The following is a 26,323-nucleotide window of genomic DNA, read 5'->3' as shown; positions in this document are numbered from 1 at the left end:
TACGTGACAAACATATAGGATAATTTCAGGGATTGGATTACAACATTGTGATCCACCCATTACTAATTTATGTTACGTACCAAATTTTTATCCCATATCACCTTCTCCTCAAAATGTGTAAAAGCGATATTCAAAAATCTACCATTAGATGTGTCGTATACGTCACGCGATGGTTTACGTATAAAATAGGTATCTCGGTATCCGATTCCCAAACCGTCAAACAAGTAGTATCGACACCTGCGGTGAGCGCTTACTCAACAATCATTTGGTGACCACGATAACGAGTACTACGCAAAGGACAATTTAATAAGACCTCGCAGGGTTTATACGTTACAACTCTAAGGTTGCTTTACTCTCAAACAACTGACCACGATAACGAGTACTGGGTGTTTGAGAGTGAGATCTCTTTAACCTGGACAAAATCGTACTATTTCTCAACTGACCACGATAACGAGCACTGGATGTTTGAGAGTGAGATCTCTTTAACCTGGACAAAATCGTACTATTTCTCAACTGACCACGATAACGAGTACTGGAAGAGAAATAAGGTATTATAGTGTCTTGCTATTTTCTACTAAAGTGTTTCCTCGCCACAAACGCTTGGGTGCGTACCTCGATATGAGAAAAAAAACAAAGTTATATTAATTGAAATAAAATAAACATATAATAACACAACGAAATAATTTAAAGATATTAGAAAAATTAATAAAACAGTTATCAGCCGTAACACACCACGACTGCCCGATCGCTCCGTTTCCGTCATCGCCGATGACAATTTAATAATTAATTTTTGTCGAATCGGTATTTGTTGACTCCCGCCTCGTATATTCCGTTATATATACAACATTACAACAGATGTAATTAATCAATACTGTTATTTTCAATGCGTTAAACAACAAAATGATGATTCAATAATAATTAAACAAATGAGAATACATACCTGTGTAATAACAAACCCACAACCAACGCTAAAAATAAAAATTGAAAAATTAAATACAACAATAATAGAATAACTAATAACTTAACATAAATTATAGCTATCCAGGGTTAATTAAAATCTCGTTACCATGAAATTACAATCTATTAAAAGACGAAAATATTTTAATTCCAAAAATGTACACATGTGAATCTAATAATCTAAATAAATTAAAAATTAATAGAATATTATCAGTATCTTGGACGAAAATTAAGTCATTAAAGACTAACTAGAAGAAACCAAAGATAATATAAACATTACTAAAATGTCTGAAATACTAAATAAAGATCGGATCAAAGAAATATCTAACTTTCATATCACTAAGCTAATTCCAAACATAGATAAGTATTTAAACGAGATTATCTTCAAAAGAATGAACAAACCGCTGGTAGACGAGTTCTTGAGTGACATTTATATTTATAAAATATACCCAGTAATAATTAAATCCGAATTTATGACCTTGCCACCACCTATTCCACCCAGCAATGAATAATAATAATAATAATAAAAAAAACCATTAATATTATTAATAAAATATACATCACACACACATATATTATGTGATGTATACATAATTATTTATTTTTAATTGTAACCTAACCATAATAGTAAAATATATATAATATATATATACATTAAACGTGTAAAATGTTAAATTATACTTTAATATAATCGACATTAAAAAAAAAAAAAAAATGTACCAGACATGTATAATTAACCAGATCCTTTTGTCAATATTGCAAATATATAAATATATTTATAATATAATATAATATATTATAGGTATATTCATACCAACATTTGTGAATGTCATGAAATATGTAAGCTATAATAATAATTATAGTGATAGGAACAAGACTGTAATAAACACATTTATAATCATTGTAAGTTGTAACACAAAAGTACACATATAGTGTTAATACATTTCATACATATTATCTACATTACTTTTGTATTTGTATTTTATTAATTATACTGTTTGTATAACTATTATTTTTTTTTTTTTTTTTTTTTTTTTTTTTTTTAACAACAATTGTAAAGTTGGATATGTTTTACACCAACTTAGTTATACTATTTATAATACTTCTGCAAATCATATTGGGCTTTATTCCGTAAATAAGTAAATAATAATAATAATAATAATTAAGTTTAGGATTATATGTATACTTCATGTACAGACAATTTAAATTGTGTCATCTTCCTCCAGTGCACGGATAACCATGGCGAGAGACGGAGGTATCATACTATCATCCCGACAGAATATTCGACTTCGACCTCTTACAGCTGACCACTGGCTAACAAAATTGTAATAGAAAAATAACAATTACAGAACACTTACATAAAAAGTAAACAACATACAACAGAACTTAAATAGAGTTATGTAGCTGCACTATCCATGATATAAAAATGAGGGATGGCATCAATTATTCAATAATCAACACAGAGAAACTGAAGTAGAATACTACACATTAAAATAATAATAATACTAAAACAAAAACAAACATTAAATCTTTCATAGGGTTTGCTACGTGCTCTGATGTCTTATACCAATAACATAATACATAATAAGAATGCTGCGACGTAGGCTTAAGTATTAGGATATCGATCACTGATATATTATAATAACATAGCACGCAATAAGGATACTACGACGTAGAAATAAACATTATTGTAACAAGGGTAAGATAGCAATAATATTAAAATTAGTTTAATTTTATGCATAGTCAGTAAGACAACTAGGTTAATCATAAAATAAACAATATAACATAAATTAATATTTAAGGATAGGTAATAAGATGACTAAACAGGGGTCAGTGTGGTGATCGTGCGACTTGGTTAACATTGGATGCCGTTGTTTAATAAAGTATTTAATAATATTTTTGGTAGTTCAATTATTGCATATTGCATATGTGCGACACAATATACTAAATATTTAAATATTTAACATATTTTAACAGAATCTATTTTGGATATCATATATTTTTTTTATCACAAAGTTTAAATATTTTCTACTGCAAGAGACAATATCACATCTTATGGTGATTTTATCAATTATTGCTATGTTTTGTACTTTTCTAGAATTAGATCCATCACAATGTTAAATTTGTGCTGTATATTTAGTAAGATATATTTATTTTTTTTAAAACAGTATATGTTAATTATCATTAGTATCAATTATTTATTATTAATTTAGTATTTTAAACAATACAAATTTACATACACATCATCAATACTTTCAAACAGGTTTATATTATTTTTATGTGAACCTGTTTATGATTTTCTGTCTATTTATTTTTTAAACTAAAATGATAAAAGAATAATGGATTTTTCAATGATTTAAAATTAATCTCTTGCAAGTATAATTGTGCCTAATTTGCCTTAGTAGAATTTTTATACTACATTATTAGGGTAATAACCATAAGATCATAAGACATATTTGTTTTTTCTTATATTTTTTAATATTAAGTATAAAAATATTTTGCATTAAAATATAAACAGATTTTCTAAATGCATCATATGGATCGCGGAAATGATAAAAAAAAAAAAAATATTAAACATTAGAAATCAAAGGAATTAATCGATAATGAAATACATATGAAAATAAAAATATATATATAAATAAATATATCTAAATTTATATAGGTTACACCTATAAATTATACTCATAAAAATTAATTTTACTTTTGATTTGAAATATGGTAGGTATGAGTATTTACAATAGAAAAAATAATTGTAAGTCAAATCCGCCGTGCCAAAAAAAAGTACGGAGGAGCGCAGTCTCGGAAAATTATAATATATACAATGTACAAAATAGGATACATAGTTTTTCCTCGTAATTATAAACATTCTTTAAATATCGCATTTAGGTACATTCGTGGACCACATACGTTAATAACGAAAAACCAAATAAAATAAGTAAATAGGTAATATTAGGTATGTGTAATGTTAGTGGACGATCAGTGGACAAGAACCCAACAGTATGTTGTGCAGACCCGCCATGTCTGTCCAGTCGGTACGTTCGCCACCAATAACGAGGTTACGTATGCAGCCTTTGAAGTTTTCTCTGGTTCCTAAGGTACCACTTGATGCAGCGTCTGTAAAGCAGGTCAATACGTTGAGTATACTCGGACAGTTTACAATATTTATAAATTATAAATCATACAATGAATTTATGTTTAAATGAATTATTTACGGAGATTATTTAAATTGAGATAACGCTATATCATTAGTCATTAGATAGGAAAAATGAAACAATTATTTACCTGGTAATCCACCGATGTAAAGAGGACTATGCGTTCGCGCTCCAGTTATGTGTCCGTTGTCAAGAAGCCAATACTTTTGCTCAAATTGATCAACTTTTAGTGTAAGTTTGTCCTCAATGTAGAATGCTTGAATCTGATGCCATTTGTTGTCACAAATTGCGTACTCTGACTGGAAACTCTGTTCGACGCGGAATGGTCTGCGGTCACCCATATCGCCAGATATAATTACTTTACCTTGATTTAGTTCCAATGACAGTGCTGGATAGCCTTCCGGCTCGGACACGGACAAAAGTACTGCGGTAGACTGCGTCGTCCTTAGCTCTAACGACAACTCCAACAATGCGCCGACATAAAATTTGTTTTCTGTAATTGTTTTTAATAAAGTTTGACAATTGAAACTCAAATTTATATATATTTTACAACTAATATTATATGTGCATAAGTTTTATTGTTTTCTTAAATCATATTTATTATTAACTATACAACACTTAGAGTATAATATATCAATTTATTTATTTTATGGGCTGGACTCATTTTTACATAAACATGTACAGTAGATGTCTTAGGCATAATATAGTGTAATTATACAACTAGGTATTTTAATTTTTAGCGGTGTTTTTAAAAGCAATATACGAGTATACATAATATTATATATATTTGTATCTATAATGGCTTACTGTAGATGGCAAACGCATCACCAGGGAAAAATGAACCTTTTTCAACTTGTGGAAAACATTGACCAACTTTGTGACGTATTGCTTTTTCACTAACCAGTTCTTCTTCCTGATGATTAATTGAAAAGCCTTGCATGCACCCTTTGAACGCTTGGACGTTCTATAAAAACAAATTTATAAGAACATTGAAGTTGTGTGTATACATTTTTTAAGAATTGATTTCCATACCAGTGATTCTGGTAGCTGAATGTCTTTTTCTGGAATACCACCTACGTACATAGTATTGCCTATACTTAATTTTTTAGTCAAATTTAATTTCTCCTGTGGAATTGAATCAATCACGAAATTTAACGTCTTATTATCTTTTACCAATTGAATCTATTATACACACCACAATACAAAAAAAATATTTAGACGGAGTTCATTAGTAAGATAAAATATTTTCAGTTCCTTACCTTATGCCATATTCCATCGTTAAATACGGCTTGGGTGGATATTTCAACTCTTTTTCGTGTCTTCAGGACTAACTGTACACGTCCATTATACAAATGCATCAACAAATAATTTGTTTGCTTCCCGCGTGTTCCCTATTAATCAAACAATAAGGTACACTAAAACATATGAATTATAATATAAAATAGTTATTGTTTTACAATCAACATGAATATCAGTCCGTTTGGATAGAAGCTCCTAAATCTGAAGTCCATTTTAAAGTTTTTCTGCATGTTGTGGCGTTTACCAAACGTAACATGAACATAGCCTATGGGGATTGTCTCCAAATTTCACTGCACCAGGTTCGAGTGAAAAGCTTCCTTCTTTCACGCACCCTACAGATTTTTCAGCCGATGTCATTGAGGCGATCTCGCTGATAATATTATTGCCTTTTTGTGGCACTGGCCCGACTTGCCCAATAGCAGCGTGTTCAAATTCGATCGGCGAATCAAAAAACAAAAGTCTATAATATGAAACAAAACAGGCAATTACAATACTTTGTTATACAATTAAAAACTTAGTTATCTGTGTATTTTTTCTTACTGGTCATTGAAAATAGCATCTTTGATGGTTCCAATCAATGGAACACTAGACACCGCTTTTCCGGTGGTATTATTTCTATTGGCAATCCTCCCAAAAATAGCCCTCCAGCTGTACCAGGTGCCTTTACGATGTTTGACCCTTCAGGTAATGAAGAGGATGAATGCAAAACGTCGTCAATGCGCAATTCTAACTTCTTTCCATTTTTGGTCACCATGATGGAATGATATTTACCATCGCCAAATTCAAATCCTTCACTGGCAAGTCTAACCTCTCCACGCCCAGCATTTATTCGAATATCTACTTGCCCTCGTCTTAAACTGACCGAGTAGTAATTTTGCTTGTTCTGGAAACAAGATAACAGTCTTATTTTAGTATCATATCATCTTAAAGAAACAAAATTACCTCTTGGTCGATATATTATTTATTTCTTCAGGATTGTCACTTGTATTAGTTACTCCAGACTGAAATACGAAATGTCATGTTTAAAATAATAAGTTAAAAAAATTATTTATAAAAAATCATAAATATTTATAGAAACAATAATTACTTACGATTAATGACTCAGTTGTAGATAACATTAATAATACATCTTGTTGTAGAGTGGCGAACATGAATCCAAATGATGCTTTCTTTTTGAGTGTGTGTGATACAAGCTCCAAATAACCATTTCCATAGAATCCCACAACAGTCAATGGCTGTAGTATAAATGTAACTATATGTTAAAACAGTGATTTTAATTAAGGTTAACCGAAGTCATACTTTATCTGAACAAGTTGGCTGGACGCCCCATGATATTCCTCTCATTGGATTGTATCCTTGCTGAGCAATTTGAATGTCCGACATACATCCCAAAAAGGATTTAGGTAAACCACTTATAGATTTAAAGCCAGGAGAAACACCACCAACCATATATTCTGATTCTGATAAATCTGGTATGTCATTTTGGTTTGGCGGAGGAGATGGCACACCTTCTTTTGATTCTCCGTCCACTTTTAAAACACCTTAAATAAAATAAATTAAAAACCCCATTAGTTTCTTAAATTTTATAATATAGCTAGTTTTGTTTTGTAGATCTTATTTATTTTATTCTATTTACCCTTTTCTATCTTTTTTTTTCTATCAAAGTACCGAGTAGCTTCTAATTTAGTCCAACTTCCCGTGTTGTATCGGCTCGTTGAAGATATTTCAAGAAGAGAATACCCAGAGTAACTAACTCGGAATACAACTTTACCATCGTGTATTCGTATTTCTATAAATTGATCCTACATCACAAAAAAATCGTTATTATATAAATATGCATTAAAGTAGACACAACTATTCAGCTAACCGGCTGAGAACCTTCGACAAGAAACAGTAAAGATCTTTCATCAAAGGTTTTGAAACTCAAAGAAACGCTGAATAAATATTTATTGTATGTAGTTGTAGTATCGTAGTGTAATACAGCGTAGCCATCCCCAAAAAATCTATAGGAACCATCATCGACCAAATCTTCTGCACTGTAATATTAATTTTAGTTAATAAATATCGTCAATTTATATTTAATTAAATGTACCCTTCAATACAGGCGGAGCAAGTCCCTGACGGTTGTGATTTGAAATTCCATAGCCCAACTGGTCGACCATCAAGCCAAACTTGGTGTAAACACCCTATTAATCCATGTTGTCTAGAGTGTAAGTATGGTGGTAAAGGTGCCTTATCTATCCCTCCTATCCATATCTGATCATCAGAATTTATATCCAATCGTCCCATTCCTGCAGTGGACATGTTTGTGTGTGGAGAACCCATGGCTAGGGATGATCCATTTGGCACTACTTGTGGCCTGATTAGCAATTTACCAACGTTGTGTATTCTTTCGGCTTCGATTCTATACCAGTGTTGGTCATTGTTTAGATCACTAGCAGTCTGTATATGCATTGGATGTGTTATCTCGCCAATCCCACCACCTACATCCCAAACGAAACGTATCTTACGGTTCACCATTTCGATTGCCACGAAATCACCCTGTCATAAAACAAACAATATTTTACATGGAAATAGATGAACTGGCTAAATTAACGTACCGTGGTTTTACTTGCGAGGTAAAATAACAAAGCGTCTCTTTCGTTTGAACTTATAGCATACGATAATACAATTGTATTTCTTGTACTAGGCTCCAAGAACTTTGGCTGATACGTGCGAATACACGCATTGTCAGTACCATTTTCTTGACCTGATATCGATATTCGAATCTAAAAGAATAATATTAATTATTTAAAATGTAATTAAATTCATATTTGTATCAACTTACACCATCAGCAATTTGATGAGCTTTTGTAATTTTATTCCTCAGAGCATCAAGTTTGGCGTTCATGGAATGGTTCCAAGCAGCTACTTTCTTACTAAAATCATCGGATGTTTTTACAATTCTACTTAGCATGTCAATCGCTTTTTTTCCATGTTCTTCAGTTTCATCAACTAGGAAATATAAAAGTATTCAATTATTTCAATGATTTAATTTAAAACATTATTTTTTGATATCATACTCTTATCTTGTGCGATCGTTAAACTTGGTTCTCCTTCTTCATTTAATTGAACCAAAATAGGACGTAATTTGTTGTCAATGTTATCTTGAATATTTTTGATTTTAGTCTCAACGTTACTTGAAGCTATTACTAACGGATCAACATCTTCTCTATTGTTTAGTTCCATGTTCATTCCTTAGAAAAAAAAAGTTAAGCCAAACAAGTTTAGTAAAAATAATCAGAAAATATTTAATTGAAATACCTTCGGATTGTTCAAGTTCTGTTATTTGTTTTGAATTTATATTATCATTTTTAACGATTTGTTTCATGTTATTTTTAACGGTTTCGATTTCATCCACTTGTATATCAAAATCTGACTGAATTGAATCAACGATATTTTTGATATCTGATGTACTTTTATAAGTCAGTTTGGATAACTCTTCTGCTGTTTTTGCTTTATCAATTAACGATTCTTGATAAACTCCTGGGTATGCCTAAAAATATAAAATGAAGAATATGATTACCACATTACTAAATAATACATTTTTTTTTAAATTTAAAAATTATATGTCTTACTCAATTAAGATCTTAAGTATTATTATATGTATAATTAAAATTATCTATATCATCTAAATATATATAAATAGGTATATATATTATTGATGTTTTTAGAAATGCAAATAGATAAAATGATTATTAATTATTAATAAATATTTTAATAGTTTGTGTTCTGTGTCAGATGTAATATCGCATGTTAATTGTTTTGTAAGAAAATTAGTCGTAAATATAAGTATTTATTAATTTACAATTTACATTATAATTATAAAAGTATTTAAAATATAATAAATGCGAGTAAATTAAAAAGAAAGATGATAAAATGAGAAATACAAACATATTATTTAACGGTAAAACAAAAAAAATCATAATGGTATTAAAATGATAGAATATACATGTATTTGTGAAAAATCATCTAATATTATTTTATACACAGCATAAATAATAACAAAGGTACTTAAGTAATATTAATTATACGAACTAATTTAAATTAAAATGTTTAAATATATTAAATTTTTTAGTAATTATATTTTACGAATTGCTTACTTTGTTATTTATTATTATTATCTTTTACTTAATCTGTATACTTATTTATACATATTACAAATATAATGTAGGAGTTTTGAAAAGGTGCGAGTATAATGATATTTATTTTAAATAAAATAATAATTAATCAGAATTATCTAATACTTACTGTTTTAAATGATGTATCAGCTAATATACTAGCATTAATAGCTGCATTTCGAGCTAATTGAAGAGAATCGACGATATTTAAGTATGCATTGCTGGCTTTAAGAGCAATATTTGCATCATGTCTAATTGGTTTAAATAGCCTAATGAAATAAAATTGTATATGATGAAGTATTTCATTTAATATATTTTTTATTATCTATAAATAAACCTTACTCTGCGTATTTTTGAGCAGTTTGTAAAAGAAAATTAGCATGTATTTCAGCAGAATTAACTAAAAACTGATCGTCATCAAATCTAGGATTAAAGTCTTTTTCTTTATTTATATTTCTTTTGATGTTTTCTAATTTTGGTTTGATTAATAACAATTCCTAAAATAAATTAAATTTAAGTACAGTATGATAAAAATATTTCACTTTTTTGTAGATAAGTACCTCAAGTTTATTTAAAGATGAGAAATAGTTTTCTCTAGCTTCTTTCAGTAATTCTTCTGTATCTCCATGTATTGTGCTGAAGGTTAAATCAAGGTGATTTATATCTTCTATCATCTTATTAAGTTCATTAAGTGATTGAAAATTCTTTTGTTTCAATTGCACTGTCTATTTATATTTGAGATATTACGTTAAAATAAAATAAAATATATTACAAAGAGATTATAATTACTATTTCTGAAGTATCCGAAAGATTTAATAATATACTATCAAAGTCCTTCACTTGATTTAATAAAGTTTCAAATTTATGACGAAGATTTATGGTTTGAGCTTGACTTCCTGTATTTAACTGTAAATTCTGCATTGCGTCTGAGCAAGTTCTAATAAAATATATAATTATATTTTATAAATGTTAAAAACAAAAGTTAAAGTCAATTAAATGTTTTATAGATGCTTAAAATATATTTTAAAATACTTGAGTATCGCCTTTGGATCGATCGAAGGCCCAAAATCAATACTATTTATTTTGCTAAGATAATTTTTTGCTTCTCTCATAGTACTTATTATATTTACACGAGATCTATCTTCAAAACTATAACTTTGCAAACTGTTAACTAATTCTGAAAAATAATCAAGTTGATAATGATTTAAATTTAGTAGTTTAAATGTTATCTGTGTATCTATGTATAATGTATTCAAATTGGTTATATGCTAATAGCTATTTCATTTTTCTAAAGAACTATTTAAAAAATATTTGTATAATTGTATAATTATTAAATTTAAATTTGTAAGTCCACAGAAGATAAGTGATAACAATATAAACATTATAAATAATTTTAAATCATAACATGTATGCATAAAATATAAATTAAATTTAAGAAAAAACAATTATTTCATAATATTACGTGATTATTAAATAACTTCACATACCATCTACTTCTCTTTCTAAAGCAACACTATTAGATAATTTGTTTTCAGCTAAATCGTGAAGAGGTTGTATTTCATTTTCATTGGTTTGAGATGACTTTAATAATTTTTTGGCCTGAAAAAAATGTTTATAATAGATATATGACTATGCATTATCTACTTAAAATCAAAAACAAAAGTCTATAAATTTATTAATTTTATAATTAACATGTGAGGTACCTTAACAAAAGCGTATTTAAATTTCTTTTTGAGATTTTGGTCAACTTCATCAGAAACATTAATTAATTTTAGATTTTCTAGACTCGATGTGTTTATTATGTTATTTAAAAATGATATGTTTCCTTTTACAGAAGATAACTGCGACCATGGTGGAGATATCATTCCTTCAGAAAGATGAAGAGTTGTTTCATTCAACATTTTAATTTGTTTAAAAACATGATCTAATAACGTGTCAATGCATTTATCTTCACATGCTAAATAAATCATAACCATTTGGAAAATAAATAAGATTAATCATGGTGTTTCAAATTTTTATTGAAAACATAGTATCAACTTACGTGTGCATCCTTTACTAGTCAAAACATGTTTATCTTGACAAATCGAACAATCTCTACCGGTTATATTTGGCATGCAGTTACATTGGCCTGTCTCTTCATGGCATTCATCACTTACTATGCCAAATTTGTTACATTGGCATGGTTCACATTTTCCGCCTTCTTCCCGTGGATATCCAAACCATCCATATTCACACCTTTAATAAATCGTATTAAAATACTTATAATATGCTAGAAAAAAATTAATTCTTACTGATCACACATGCTCCCTTTATAACCTTGTTTACAACGACATATTAGTTTTCCGTCAAAATCGATTTCACAAGATTGGGCGTAATTTTTTGTAACTGACGGACAGGGACAAGGTTCACAGCCATCTGTAAATGGGTCTCCATAATACCCTTCCGCACAAACTTCGCAATGGGCACCACCAGTGTTATGCGTGCAATTCTGTAAAATTTATTTTTTAATTTTTTGCTATAAAAAAAACGAAAGTCACTTACTTTGCAATTTCCAGTGTCAACATTACAGACAGATGATCTTCCATTACATTCACATTGCCGAGCTTCACCAACAGTTTGTATTATTATTGTGGAACTTACTGAAGTGTTGTAGTAACGAAAGTATCCCAAACTTGGGTCTTGACAAGATGAAGAATTATATTCTGGTGGACAATCACATACTTCAACAATTTGAGAAGCAGTTAAGTGGTTAGTTTTTTTTTGAGACAATGTAGCAGTATCTAAGGTAACATCTTTTAAACTGTAACAGTAAATCATTAATATAGAAAACTAACAATAATACAACTAATTTAATAGACTAACGTTGCTGTTGTAAAATCAACTGAATCAGTAGCTCTGATAAATATATATTTTATATTTTGTAGTGCAATCATAAGTATTTCACGGCTAACATTGGCGCTAGGATTGTTTTTGACTTGCCACAAAGATTCATGTAACCTATAAAACATGATTTTTATTTTTTTAGATATTTTGTAGTTTAATTTTTTATACCTACGTAATAAAATATTTACAATTAATTTTAACTTACCTCACTTGATGACTTGTTCCCATATTGATGGTTACAGGAAAGTGTTCTAAAATTATGTGGTCATTACCTTGAATCTGAATCAGTGGGTATGAAGTAAGAATAGATTGAGGAAACAGAGTGTTTCCGCCTTCGGCATCTATGGTGAATCGTATGTAACCACCATACGAAAGTACCTAATTAAGAACATTGGTAAATATTTCAAATTCTTATCAATGCTTATGAATACCAACCTTATCTCCACAAAAACGTTTAGGAAGCTGCCAATAAACAGGTGTGTCAAACAAATATTTTACTCCAATCTCAACATTACTAATAGTTCCAGGTATAACCCTAAGATTATTAGTTACATTAAGTTGATTTCGTTCATCTTTGTTGGGTTTTAATCCTGTACTATCTGGATTTGCTAGCTATAGAAATAAATAACATGTTTATAGTTTTATAGTTATCAACTAATTTGATATTAACAATAATAATATAAAAAGGTATAAAAACTATAACTTAAGTCTTACATTAATATAACATATTTCTTGAGTGTTAACTGGGTAATCACCCTCTCTGTAGAGAGTATTATTATTTGTATCATAGTTTATGGATAAAGTACGCGTTTGTGATAATCTTATTTGATTCCATGTTAAACCTGCTGCTGTGCACGAGTTGCTTCTCCCAAAACAAAAACAAGGTATACATCCGTCCGAATTGATATGATGAAGTCCAAAAGTTCCATCTTTGCATTGATCACATCGTTTACCGAAAACATTAATCTAGACAAATAATAACAAATGTGTTTTTATTATCTTTTATAAATCATATGTTTAAAGGCTATTACCTTGCATTCACACTGCCCAAATTCATCACAACCACACAAAGTTTCGTTGCATTTGCTTGGTTCGCTTCCAGCATAGTTACAGGCACATGGTCGACATCTTGGATACCCATAGTAGCCAAAAGAACATTTATCACATTTAGGACCGTCATAACCAGTTCGACAAACACAAGATCCGGTTTCATTATTGCATAACCCATTGAATGCCCCAAATGAATCACAGTGACATTCCTAAAATGAATAGTTTAATTTATATTCTTGTTTGTTGTATTGTTAGATAAATTATGAAAAACCAACTTGACATCCTTTATTGAGTTCCCATCTAAAAGCATTGGCTGTACACAAACTACAATTTGGTCCTTCAGTTAGTTGAGGACACACACATCTACCAGTATCCATATCACATATATGTCCAGGTTTTTCACAAATTTCACATTCTGAAATAATTTAATATGATGTTTTTACTGAGTAGAGGTCAAAACATTATTATATTTATGTCTTAATTTAATTACCTAAGCAACCTAATATTGAGAATCCATAATAATTTGGTAGACACTGATCACAGTTTTTACCTCCTATGCCAAGTTTACAAGTACACTGTCCACTTTCTGAATCACATAAATCGTTTACAGCACCTATTTTATCACAACTACATTTTTGGCATCCTGTTTCAGAAATATTCCAAAAACCATCCTGTCATAAAAATCATAATCAGATACAACCAAATTTAATAATTAAGTTTTTCATAAAATATTCAGTTCTTACGTTGCAAACATCACATTGATTTCCAATAACGTTTGATCGACAATCACATTGACCAGTAATAGGGTCACATATATTATTGTTGCTTCCTGTTTTGTTACATTGACATTCTACATAAAAAATAAAACAATCAATAAAATGCCAATATATTACCAGTGTCTTACTTACCAGTGCAACCTTGATTTGACAAAAAATGAAAACCTTCGCTACATGAATCACAATTTACTCCAGAAACTCCTTTTTTACATGGACATAATCCCGATCTAGGATCACACAAATCAGATATAGAACCAATGTGATTACAGTTGCATTCCACGCATTCTGCAGTAATATTACCCAAACCATCCTGTAAACAATTAGGGTTATAAATTTTAATTTTCTACTTATGAAAAAAACCAATCAATTACATACCATACAACGATCACATGTTCTACCAGTGAAATTTTCTTTACATTGACATTGGCCAGTGTCTACATTACACGAATCTGTGATAACCGATCCGATAGCATTACAATCGCATGCTGTAAATAAAATATAAAATTATTTAAGTTTTATAGTATTATATACGCATATAAAACATATAATAAACATAATTACATAATAACACACATACAGTTATTACTAGTGTAAACCGATGAGGAAAAAAGTCCATGAAAACAATCAAAAGTTAATTTAAGAGGACGACGCCACAACTACATGTATTATTTCGTCTTGAAAACGTATAATTTAGCAAATTAGCGTTCAGCTGTTACAATTTGCATTTATCAGTTATTATATTTTAGTGAATTGACTTATCATCAAACAAAAGATACCAACATGATCTGTTCTTTTTATTTATTATTTATCCTATTTTTTATTTTAATATTTTTCATTGAAATATTTGCACTTATGTAAAATATCTAACTAATTAAAAATAAAGTAATCAATATAAGAATTATAAAAACACTGAGAAAAATTTTAATTTATTTAATGAATAGACAAGTTTATGAACTATTATTTTAATTACTAACTATCTGAGTTGTACAATACAACTTTAAAAGGTAAAAATAAAAATGATCATGTTATTAAATAACATCTTATCCCCCTTATATTCCTTCTTATTGCACACTAGCAGTAGTGGTCCGGGTAATACTAATGTATCGATACTATTGTATGACCAATGTGTCAACTAAATTATTGCAATTATTGTATACAGCGTGATTAATCAAAAAATGTATTTATTTATTAATACTAGTAATAACCTATTAAAACAGAAACTTAAATCATAAAAAAATATAAAAGTTAAGCTTTCATTTTTTTTAAACTATAACTATATAATGACTATATTTTGCGTGTATTTCTTACGTCTACAGTCAGAAATAATGGGATTTCCAAAATGACCAGGTTTACATTCTTTACAATTCCATCCAATGGTGTTTCCAAGACAATTAATGCATTGCCCAGTGAGGTTATCACAGGGGGCTTCATTACAATCACAAGGTTTACAAGTAGAACCAATTACTAATGGATTTCCGAAGTATGTTGGAGCACATCTATAAATGAAAAAATAAAAAATTGTAAATATTTTCTGAACAATAGAATGTTCGTTTCAAATTAAATATACATTTCGCAATGATCGCCAGAGTACCCCTCGGGACATTCAGTGCAAATATAACCTCCAACACTATTTGATTTGCAAGTAGGACTAAAATTGTTCGTACTTTCATTCAAGGGACAAGCGCATTTTTTGCAATCATTTGGTGTGCCTTCGATTGCATTTCCATAGAAACCAATAGCACATTCATTGCATTGTGGTCCAGTTGTGTTGTGTTCGCATACCTATGACGTAATAGATTATAGACATTTATTATTAGTTTAACAGTTAAATGTAAATATACATAATAATAACATTAATATTTTTACCGAACAATGACTAGAAATTTGGTCACACTCTGGTGAATGGTTGTGACAGTTGCATTTTTTACAAATTATATTTGTGGAAAATGGATCAATTTGTTTTACATAACCATAGTCACAAGTTTCACACGATAGTCCTGAATATCCTATTGGACATGTACAACTTTCTATTCCATTAATAATTTGTCCACTTCCATTTATATCTCCTATATCCATATACGCATTGATCAAACTGAAATAAATTTAATGATTGACTACAATTTTCAGCACAGTCATCACTATACATATTATTGAGCATAATAATACACACTTTGATTCTACTTGATTGGTGTGATACTTTGCTTTGATAAGTATATGCTTAATATCAGACAAGATCGATAAAAATTCATCACGTGAAACTTCGGTGTTATCAATAGGTGTTTCGAGACTTTTAAAATCCCTGGTCATATAAAACCAATCATTTTCAGTCAAATTCACATTACCAGAAATGTTGTTGAAAGATCTTAAATTTTTACCACCGTATGCGATCAGAATATTTTCCTTTGCCTAAAAATACACAAATTCCACATAAAACACCGACTGATTTAGAATATAAATTTATTCTACACATATAAAACATAAAAGTTTTTAAGTTTTCAACCCTATATCGGTCACATTTTTAGTAAAAATTTAAGTATTTTCGAGTTTATTAGGCAAAACTCAAATTTTTTAATTCGTTTGTATGTCTTCGTGCGTTGTATTATACTTTGATCTCCTTGGTTCTTGGATATGTAAACTAAAAGTTTTTGAAATTATTTTTCATGCATAATTTTAAGTCATTAAAAAGCAACGTTTTTCTAAAAAAAGTTTTTTTTTCTATTTTTTTATCATTATCTTTTTTAAGTTTTTAATTTTTTAATGACAACATTTATTTTTAATATCGCATTACTAAGCAGAATATCTTTTAGATTACTTTGATGCATAAAAATTTAAATTTGGACGAGTAGTTTTTTAGTAATGGGCACTTAATTTATAGACGAACGAAGTAGTGGACTAACATTTTACAAGGTATCAAATTTTTATGCATCCAAGTACCTTGAAAAATATTCTGCTGAAGAACACGCAATTAAAAATGCATTTTGTCGTTAAAAAATAAAAAAAAAACTTGAAAAATAGTAAAAGTATTTTTTTTTTAGAAAAATGTCTTTTTTATTAACTTCAAATTATGTAAGAAAAATATTTAAATATTTTTTAACGTTTATCGTTTTTAAAATAATGAGTGTTATTTGATGAAATAATCACTTTACATATCGATATAAGGTGGATTTGGCGAATCTAAAACCATTTTTTTGAGTAATACCTAAAAGTCTTCATCTACAACATGACTACAGGTTGGTGGTTATTTTAAAGTTCTTAAACTTGATTCTTTAGCAAAATAATTTTAGAAATAGATTTATTCAAGGATTGATCAAATGTTAATGTCCCAAGAATATTTCAACAATTTAACTCGGAGTTTCAACCATAACTAGGTCGCTAGGATTATTTTATCCTCCAGCTGGAGCCATTTTTCTATGAATGCTCTATTATTAAAAATTACGGGTAACTAAATTATTATGCTATATCACCAATACATCTAAGCAATGACAAATATTCTATAAATACTTCGTTTTATTGTTTACTATGAATTATTTGGATTATATTTATATTTTTAAATTTTAAATGATGTTAGTACGGTATATAATATGAATACATAACTAACTTCCCAGTATCATTATATACGTAATTCTATTTTATATCTTGCTTGTACCATTATACAATTTCAGATGACGTAAATTTATTATTGAATAAATATATCAAAAAAATATTGAGCATTTGTGCCTTAGAAATTCAGAAAATATAATTTAATGACTAAAGATTTTGTAGAACTTACAATAATTATTACATCTGGATCAAGCATTTGTTTGCCACTAGAATCGCCTCGCATTATTACCCATGAAATACTGAAGTATAAATTTGAACCGTAAGAAGACAGCTTATTACCAGTGAACTGAACTGGAGACAGCCAATAAAAGCTATCAACGTCAACTGGTATATCAAAACTGCTTATTGACGCAATTCCTGTACTCGAGTCCGTTGATGGAAATATGGTTTTAGTTAATTTTAAATCAGTTATTAACCATCCTTCTGTTTCGTTGATCTAAAACACAGGATTACATGTTAACTCCATATGCCATTAAAATATTTTATTCAAAGCTCATCTTGTATAAATATATAATTTAAAAGATTTGAAAAATGATCATAGTATCGAATTACCCTAGTTGCTTTTAAATTTGTAGCAGCCTTGCATATAGACGACACGCCCGAGCAAAAACACTTCTCGCAGCCGCTTGGGTTCGAGGATTGTAAATTAAAATAACCTGTCTTACATTTTTCACAATTATCTCCCGTTACATGTTCCTAAATTAACATAATACATTTAAACAAAGTTTATATTAAAAATTAAGACGGGTTTAATAATAATAATACTTTGCAATCGCATCGACTTTCACAGGATAGAGGCGTTGTTTTAATTCCACGTTCGTCACAAGCACATGGCTTACAGTTAGGAAACCCGTTGTAACCAGGTGCACATTCATTACATTTGGCACCACCATACCCTTTCAAACAGTTACATAGTGCGATTCCCTTTAAGTAAAATAAGAGTAGTTGAAGATTACGCATTATTTTATCCAAACATAAAACATTCAGCTATAACAACTAACAAGTAAACCAGTAAACACTTACGGTTTCTTTATCGGGAATACACACGTTCCCATCAGACCCATCAGGGTGACAGTCACATGACAAACACGGTTCAGGATCGTCAGGTTCTACGTTTATTGGTCGATACCACCCGATCTCACACACTTCGCAATTCGTACCCATTGTGTGTTTCTATAACGGTTTAGATTTTTCATTAATATGCAATAAATAAATTAAATTTCCTTAAATTACTGTATTTGTGAAAAAAAAACATCCCGAAACAATCTATATACTTACTGAACAGTTAATACAAATTCCACCACCTGAATACGTTCCGTAGATGTCCAAACTAGACTTCTCTTCGTCAACAATTGGATCATATTGACATTCGGTGGCGTGACCGTGACATTGACATTTCTCACATATCACCGGACCTGATTTCCACGGACGCTGATTGAACATCGGACAACATCTATCACAATTGGGGCCACAAGTGTTATGAAGGCAATCGCAACTTGGTTCCTAATACATTATTTATGGAGGTTATTGATAAAGTTTAAATTATGAGTATTATTCAACATGGTTAGATCATAACTACGAACCATGTATTACTGATCAGTGTGTAGCCATGTAAGTATATTATAATTTAGATACATAACAATTAATAAATTCAAATTTGTTTGTCTTAATAATTAATTAAATGATTAACTTTTTGAAAACTAAGGTTTGTATTTTTAATAATTTATTGGAACACAAATCAGTAACAAAAACTAAATAAATAAGACTTACAACATTCTCTGACATTTGTTTACATTTTTTTGCATGCCCATTACAAATGCATCTACCCCCAATGAATATATCTTTGATCGAATAGAACAGTTTTCGTTTAAATGAATTGTCTAGCATTGCCATCTTGTCGTTGGGTAAAATTATTTTTTGCATTCTTAGTCGTATATGTTGAGCCGCAGAAAAGTCTAAAATTTCAGTAGACGATAAATTCATGCTGTTGTGTCCTTTTAGCAAATTAATATGAATCTGTTGAATAATCATTAATTTAATATATTTGGTGTTCAATTATCAATGTTATAATTTGTATCGTGTTATTATCTTACTTCCGCGTTTTCGTGAGGTTTGAAACGCGAAAATGATGTAATGCATGTTGCGTTTCGGTAGATTTGCACTATTTTGTCCTTGTTAAACGCTGGCTGGACGTTATATTTCTGAATACATTCTTCGCCGTTGATGGCAAAATACTGCCACGGTGTGTATTTTACGCCGCCGTCTGTTGATCTCTCAAGAATCCAATTGCCAGGTCTTGATGAAATACCAAACTTCATTATAATGTATGACACTTGATAAATCTAAAACAATAAGCATACCATGTGCAAAAATAGTAGTAAAACTTATCATAGACGCCCATTGGGAGCAAGACGGGGCACTTGCGCTCATAGGCGCAAATCTAGGGGAGCAAAGGAGGCAACTGCCACTTCATTTGGTAGGTGCTTTTTTGAAAATGTATTTTAAACAAGTTAATGGTTATTCTTTAAAAATACTGTCATCTCACAATATAAATTATATTTTCTATTTTTATTTGATACATTTTATTATTATTTATACGAGTACCTATATAAGTGAGCACAGAGAACATTTTTTTGTTTATAGTTATTGAATACTTTTGTTTTACCAGTTAATTTTTACTATATTTTAGACTTGGTGTGGAGTAATGAATCTATTTATTTTACAACAACAATATGTGTGTATTAATTTTATGCCAGTTTACATTTTTTAGAGAAGAAAAAAATGCTTCGATCTTCAACCACGTGTTTGGATCTAACTGATACTTTTTGGAAGGTCAAAAACAAAATGCTTAGTACTTTTAATATAATAAGGAAAAAAATACAGTAAAACTACGGAATTTTTACGCAAAACCAGTTATAGATTTAATCGATTTAGTTTTTTGTTGTTGTAATACAATAATAAACTTTCGTAGTCTTGAAAGTTTTATCTAATATTTAGTTTAAGTACATAACATAATTTTTAAAACATTTTTGTTCTTGTTGTGCTTTTCATTTGTATATAGGTAGAATAGAGGGTCAATTATCTACATGTTAATTATCCGCACCACAAAATTGTTGTAAAAATTAATTTTTTGTTTAATTTAATTTAACGTTATCATTCGATATGTTCGTTTTATCGTGTATATATTATGAAATGTGAGATTATTTTATTATCTACTACGGCAAACTCTAATGTATCATAATATTATAGGTACGTTATACACACAGTAAATTATTAGTTTTTAACTTTATTTTTAATGTTTATTTGATTATCATCCTCACCCTCCCTCACTGTGACAACTAGTGCGGTTGACGCTCTACTATACTTGAAACGTTTGTCTTTTTTAGTTTTTTTTTTCGAATATTTGTTTTCGGGTAAAAAAAACTTAACAAATGAGTACAATTTTTTTATGGAATTTCGATGTTCAAATGTTGACGGAATATCATCATATTTAAATAAAGAATAACAATTTTAGTAATTTTACTGTAATTTAAAAACATTATTTAAAATTTTTACGTATATTTTAAAATACACATAATGACATTTTCAAAATATTTATATTTATTCTTTCTAAAATAAATTTATGATGTTCTGCAGTAAGTTGATTTTAATTTAAAAGTTAAAAACAATTATATATTATGACATAAATATATAACAAAATACATTTAGTAATTTAGGCCACTTTCCACATACAGAACCATTTTTTGTAAGCTATGATATTTATATCATTGAATTCGAATTTAACAAACACCAATGTGTTCAATCAGCAGCGAGGTACACTTAACACATACTGTGTACTGCGGTAACTTACTGAAACGCATTTTATAAAAAAAAAAAAGTATTAATACAATTATATTACTGATATTAGTGTTAATCAGAATTAATTTATTCTATTATTTTTTTAGTAGATATTACTATAAATATTTGATTTATATATTATCTACATTATAATTCAATTTCTTAATTGAAAAAAAATAATGCATTTAAAATCTATAGTATATTTAAACAATCATTAAATATTATTTTGAAAGTTGGAATTCACTATAACATTACTCCTAGTTTTAAATACTACTGAATGTATTATAAATAATTAATAATATAAATTAAATTTATAAGAAATCTGACAATATGTAATTTTAGTGTAGTTTTGATTTATAATTCCTTGATACTATTATTTATTTTTTAAACTTAATTTATACTATAGTAATAACTATTATAACTAGATAAGCATACATAATTAAAATTATGAATTTACATAAATAATAAAAGTTTTTATTCACTTATTTATAATATTCAGTTTAACTCCACATTTACCTAAAGTTGCCAACCGGCTGATATTTCACTTCGATAGATTTAAAAAACCGGTTGCTGGTATGAACCTTTCGATTCGATTTTCAACGAAAGATCAATAAAAATATGGTTTATAATTTTTTTTAAATTGTCGAACTATTAATAAATCGTATTATCTATGTGATGACGAATGGTTAAAAAAATCAAATATTTTTTGATTAGATCGCTATACATAATGACCTAAATAAAGTTAGCAATCCTACTTTTACCTATAAAACCTTTTTTATAATATAAGAGTACATCTTGGGTTATAATGTCTTTTTTAATTTTAAATTACGATAAAGTAAATCATTATATTATTTTAAAATAAAAAAAATATATAAATATATCTGCCTATATACTTTCAATTAATAAATAACATTTGATAAAATATTATAAGTACTGTTTAGTGTTTATTTTTTTTTATATAATGAAAAATTATCCATGAAGTAAAAAAAGCAATTGTCAAGAACTTAATTGAAAAAAATTAATAAATACCTACACAATGGGCTTTTAAATAAAGTGGGGCATTGTTGGAAAAAAAAATACTGGATTGCAATATTATTGTTATTATTATTATAATGGTATATTTTTGTACATGAATTTTCAAAATATACAACACTTAGGTAAAATTCTCATTGCATTTATATATATATATATATATTTATTTTGCTGATTTACAATATACTTATATATGTATTTATTTAGTTACGGATCGGTGTATTATGTTATACCTACAGCACAATGAAAAATATACAGACTGGAATAAAATAAATATCACCAAAAGACTTTGCGCTTCTATGAATTCCTTAAGAATTGCTTCGTTTTCAAAGAAAAATCATTATTGTTGGGTGCATACATCAGAGAAATCTGGATAAACACAAAATACTGCAGCATCGCTTAAAAATATAAACACATACAATATTGCATAAATATATTGCATTATGATAATTGCAATATGTTTATACGGAATTCTTGCCACACGTATCACATTACAATGGCGCCAATCCTATGCGTAAACTGAAGCGATCGAATCATATAATCATTTTGATCATCAAATTAATTCTAGGTAGGCGGGTGAGTGGGTTTGAGTAAGTCATTAGATATTTTATAAGTTTGGCGCCACGGTAAAGTCATAATACCGTGGTGTAATATGGAATCGAAGAATCTGATGTTGTGATGTATGATTTAAGAAAACGTGATAACTGTATATTATTATCCTGTCTACGTGTATAACAGCTAATACTAAAGTAATATACTAAGCAAAATAAAAATTGTGGCACCTAAATTAATATTAGTGTTTAAGCATGAAGCCCCACTCTCATATTATTTGGAAAAACGATTTTTTTGGAAATAATGAAATTCTTTTTGTAAAATATTGTCCAGTGAACAACTAAGATTGTACGAGTACCTACAATAGTATAAACATACGTAGTAGTGTTATGAAACATTGAATAGGAATATATTTATTTAAATAGGTGTTGGCAAATTCAAATTAATTTTTCTTTTTTGTTGGGATGAATATTGTTGCTGAATTTGCTTATTAGATAGATAAATACTTAGATCACGTCCTCTTGCGCATGCATATTGGGCTAGATTTTATTGAACATTCTTCAATGACAGACAGATGATTTAAAATTTAAATAAAAGTTTTTACCATCTCAGTGGCAGTAAAATAAGCAAATATACACAGCACGCTGATAGTTTGCTGATGTAGGTGACAACAGCTGTGGCTGGATATCGCGGCATTAAAGCGTTTAAATAAGATTCGTATACGGAGTATCAATATTCCACATGAGTGTATTACCTATGTACCTATATTTATTATATATTTAGATATATTTAGGTATAGGTTAGGTTAACAGGTACACCACCAAATGGTAAGCAGTTACAGACAAATGTAAAAATTATGTTTGTGAGGTGGTGAGGGGCGGAACATCAACGGTCGAGAATGACTAATGGTAAATCCTTTTTCTGTGCAGTTAACGTTTACAGAATTTTTCAATTTCGACGTTATCGCATTGGCAACGTGATTTGTTTTAGGTCGTTTGTTTGTTTGTTTTTTTTATGTTTATTTTTATTTGTATTATTATTATTATTATTATTATTATTTGGGAGGGTAAAAAAAGACTGATCGAGAGGATAGACACTGAAGAATAACGGCAAGAGAGAGCCTATGCACCCACATAACTACATTAAACATAATAATAATAATAATAATAATAATAATAACAACAAACAACAACGATAAAGATGTAAACAATTGTAATATTGTATTGTCGGTCGTGATTTTATTTTTTCAATTGCTTCTAGTATAATAATTCTCGAAGAGAATGAAATATAGTTTTTATTTGCATGTTTTTTTATTTTTTCAACCAAAATTATTATTTTTCTTTGGTATTAAAAAATACAAATTTAATTTAAACTACGCCACAATGCAAACAGAATACAAATTTGTTCGTACACGTAGAAACATAAATATGATCAGAAGCATCACGTTCAAACGTTAATTTTTCCCGGTCCAACATGATTGTATTCTTCACTATTGTTCCGATATAACTTGTTTTAAAATTGTATGAATAATAAAATAACACTAAGTGTATGTTTTTTTTTAAAACTAAATAAAATTATATATTTTATTTTATAAAAATAATATATAAAAAAAAATCAAAACGTCCCTGTTTCAATATTACTCATGCAGTCGTACTGCAGTCTTTCCGTATAAAAAACAATGTTGGTACTTTTGTAGGTAGGTTAGGTTAGGTTATAATACCGAAGAAATATGAAATATTGTACTATATTAAATATATTTTTTAATTTAATTTAACACATCACGCTATTTTCTTCATCAAGAAATAAACTATTTATGAGAATATGAAATGGTCATATTTATTTGATTTGTCTATACATTAATATATTTTAATATGTTTTTAATATGGGTAATGGGTATGTTTCCATATTATTTAGTTAAATTGGTTAACATCTATTAGTCAAATGACAATGTAATAAATATTATGTTTCATTTTACTTATTTATCTTTATACAACGTGTTTGTATGAAAATATTTCACAATTTTATACCGTTAACGGCGTTAACCAACTATATAAACAAAATATAAAATGCTATATGATCGTGAGATATTGCATTATTTATTGTTTTAAAATGTATACAAGTCAACTTCGAGTTATGAAACTTCTTCCACAGCTGGTAATATTCTTCAAAGTTTAGTTTTGAAAATGGTAGTTTAATAATTCCAAAAAATTCCAAACATTATTATTATGTCATAGAGATACATACTGCGATATATTGCAAGACTTTTAGACGTAACTAAATATTAGAGTAAGGAGCGTGCTCAGAATTTTATCTAGAAGGGTGTTAAATACAGTTATACAAGTTAAAATTAAGTGATCGAAAAAACGTAAAAATCACGAAAATTTGCAATATTTTTGTAGTTAAAAACGTATAAATTATTCTTAGACTTGAACATTTATTAGAAGTTTATTAGCAGAAACTTTAAAATCTTAAACATACAAATTCACATTTTTTTTATTTTATAGATAAAATTGGTGTTAAACATTTGTTATTTTGTTGTAATTCAAAAAATATTATGATTAGAAACTCGAAACATTTCGTTAATGACCTTTAATATAATATACTATTTATTATACAGTATACACAATTACATTTTTAAAATATTTGATTAACTTTAAGCTATTGCCTATTTATACCTCGAACCTATCACAACATTTTAGGTAAGTAGGTAATAATTTAAAATTATTAACGAAAATGATAAATAATATAAATATATTTACTATTATAATAATTATATTATTGCAATTTGTATAGTAGCTATATAAAAATATCATAAAATGTAGTTGAGATATAAAGTGAAATTTCCCACCTTTGATTTGGTGTCTTTTCTTAATTATTATAAACTATTGAAAATTTTTGACTTTTGATCCTCATCCAAGTTGAACACCGAGCATTTTCAAAAGGTGACGATAGCCAAATAAAACATACGTTATTATAAAACCAATACATTTATTGCTTTTATAATAAGAATCTCAAACATAACTTT

At 28.4% G+C, this 26,323-nt stretch overlaps 1 protein-coding gene across 1 annotated transcript in view; it reads right to left on the bottom strand.

The window, feature by feature from the left end:
* Positions 1-3,588: 3,588 nt before the first annotated feature.
* LOC132927956 (laminin subunit alpha lam-3) overlaps positions 3,589-26,323 on the bottom strand; it is a 51,670-nt gene continuing 28,935 nt past the window's right edge. The window contains 51 exon segments of the mRNA XM_060992520.1: positions 3,589-4,071; positions 4,240-4,602; positions 4,917-5,073; positions 5,142-5,291; positions 5,369-5,500; positions 5,567-5,674; positions 5,676-5,868; positions 5,949-6,021; positions 6,024-6,291; positions 6,351-6,364; positions 6,367-6,409; positions 6,500-6,643; positions 6,708-6,949; positions 7,045-7,210; positions 7,276-7,444; positions 7,501-7,949; positions 8,009-8,176; positions 8,236-8,402; positions 8,471-8,644; positions 8,712-8,943; positions 9,699-9,837; positions 9,911-10,065; positions 10,129-10,293; positions 10,358-10,505; positions 10,601-10,745; positions 11,056-11,167; positions 11,272-11,525; positions 11,610-11,803; positions 11,860-12,056; positions 12,110-12,368; positions 12,431-12,565; positions 12,657-12,829; positions 12,887-13,063; positions 13,166-13,417; positions 13,483-13,710; positions 13,777-13,916; positions 13,992-14,172; positions 14,245-14,351; positions 14,410-14,587; positions 14,653-14,762; positions 15,586-15,773; positions 15,845-16,059; positions 16,144-16,369; positions 16,448-16,683; positions 18,047-18,313; positions 18,430-18,573; positions 18,643-18,801; positions 18,901-19,050; positions 19,156-19,380; positions 19,648-19,893; positions 19,971-20,219. Coding sequence (XP_060848503.1) covers positions 3,923-4,071; positions 4,240-4,602; positions 4,917-5,073; positions 5,142-5,291; positions 5,369-5,500; positions 5,567-5,674; positions 5,676-5,868; positions 5,949-6,021; positions 6,024-6,291; positions 6,351-6,364; positions 6,367-6,409; positions 6,500-6,643; positions 6,708-6,949; positions 7,045-7,210; positions 7,276-7,444; positions 7,501-7,949; positions 8,009-8,176; positions 8,236-8,402; positions 8,471-8,644; positions 8,712-8,943; positions 9,699-9,837; positions 9,911-10,065; positions 10,129-10,293; positions 10,358-10,505; positions 10,601-10,745; positions 11,056-11,167; positions 11,272-11,525; positions 11,610-11,803; positions 11,860-12,056; positions 12,110-12,368; positions 12,431-12,565; positions 12,657-12,829; positions 12,887-13,063; positions 13,166-13,417; positions 13,483-13,710; positions 13,777-13,916; positions 13,992-14,172; positions 14,245-14,351; positions 14,410-14,587; positions 14,653-14,762; positions 15,586-15,773; positions 15,845-16,059; positions 16,144-16,369; positions 16,448-16,683; positions 18,047-18,313; positions 18,430-18,573; positions 18,643-18,801; positions 18,901-19,050; positions 19,156-19,380; positions 19,648-19,893; positions 19,971-20,219 — 9,315 coding nt within the window. The 3' untranslated portion in view covers positions 3,589-3,922.

This window comes from Rhopalosiphum padi, chromosome 3, assembly GCF_020882245.1.
Source record: "Rhopalosiphum padi isolate XX-2018 chromosome 3, ASM2088224v1, whole genome shotgun sequence".
NCBI lineage: Eukaryota > Metazoa > Arthropoda > Insecta > Hemiptera > Aphididae > Rhopalosiphum > Rhopalosiphum padi.
Note: the sequence above shows the minus strand (reverse complement) of the source record. Positions and strands in the feature narration are given on the sequence as shown.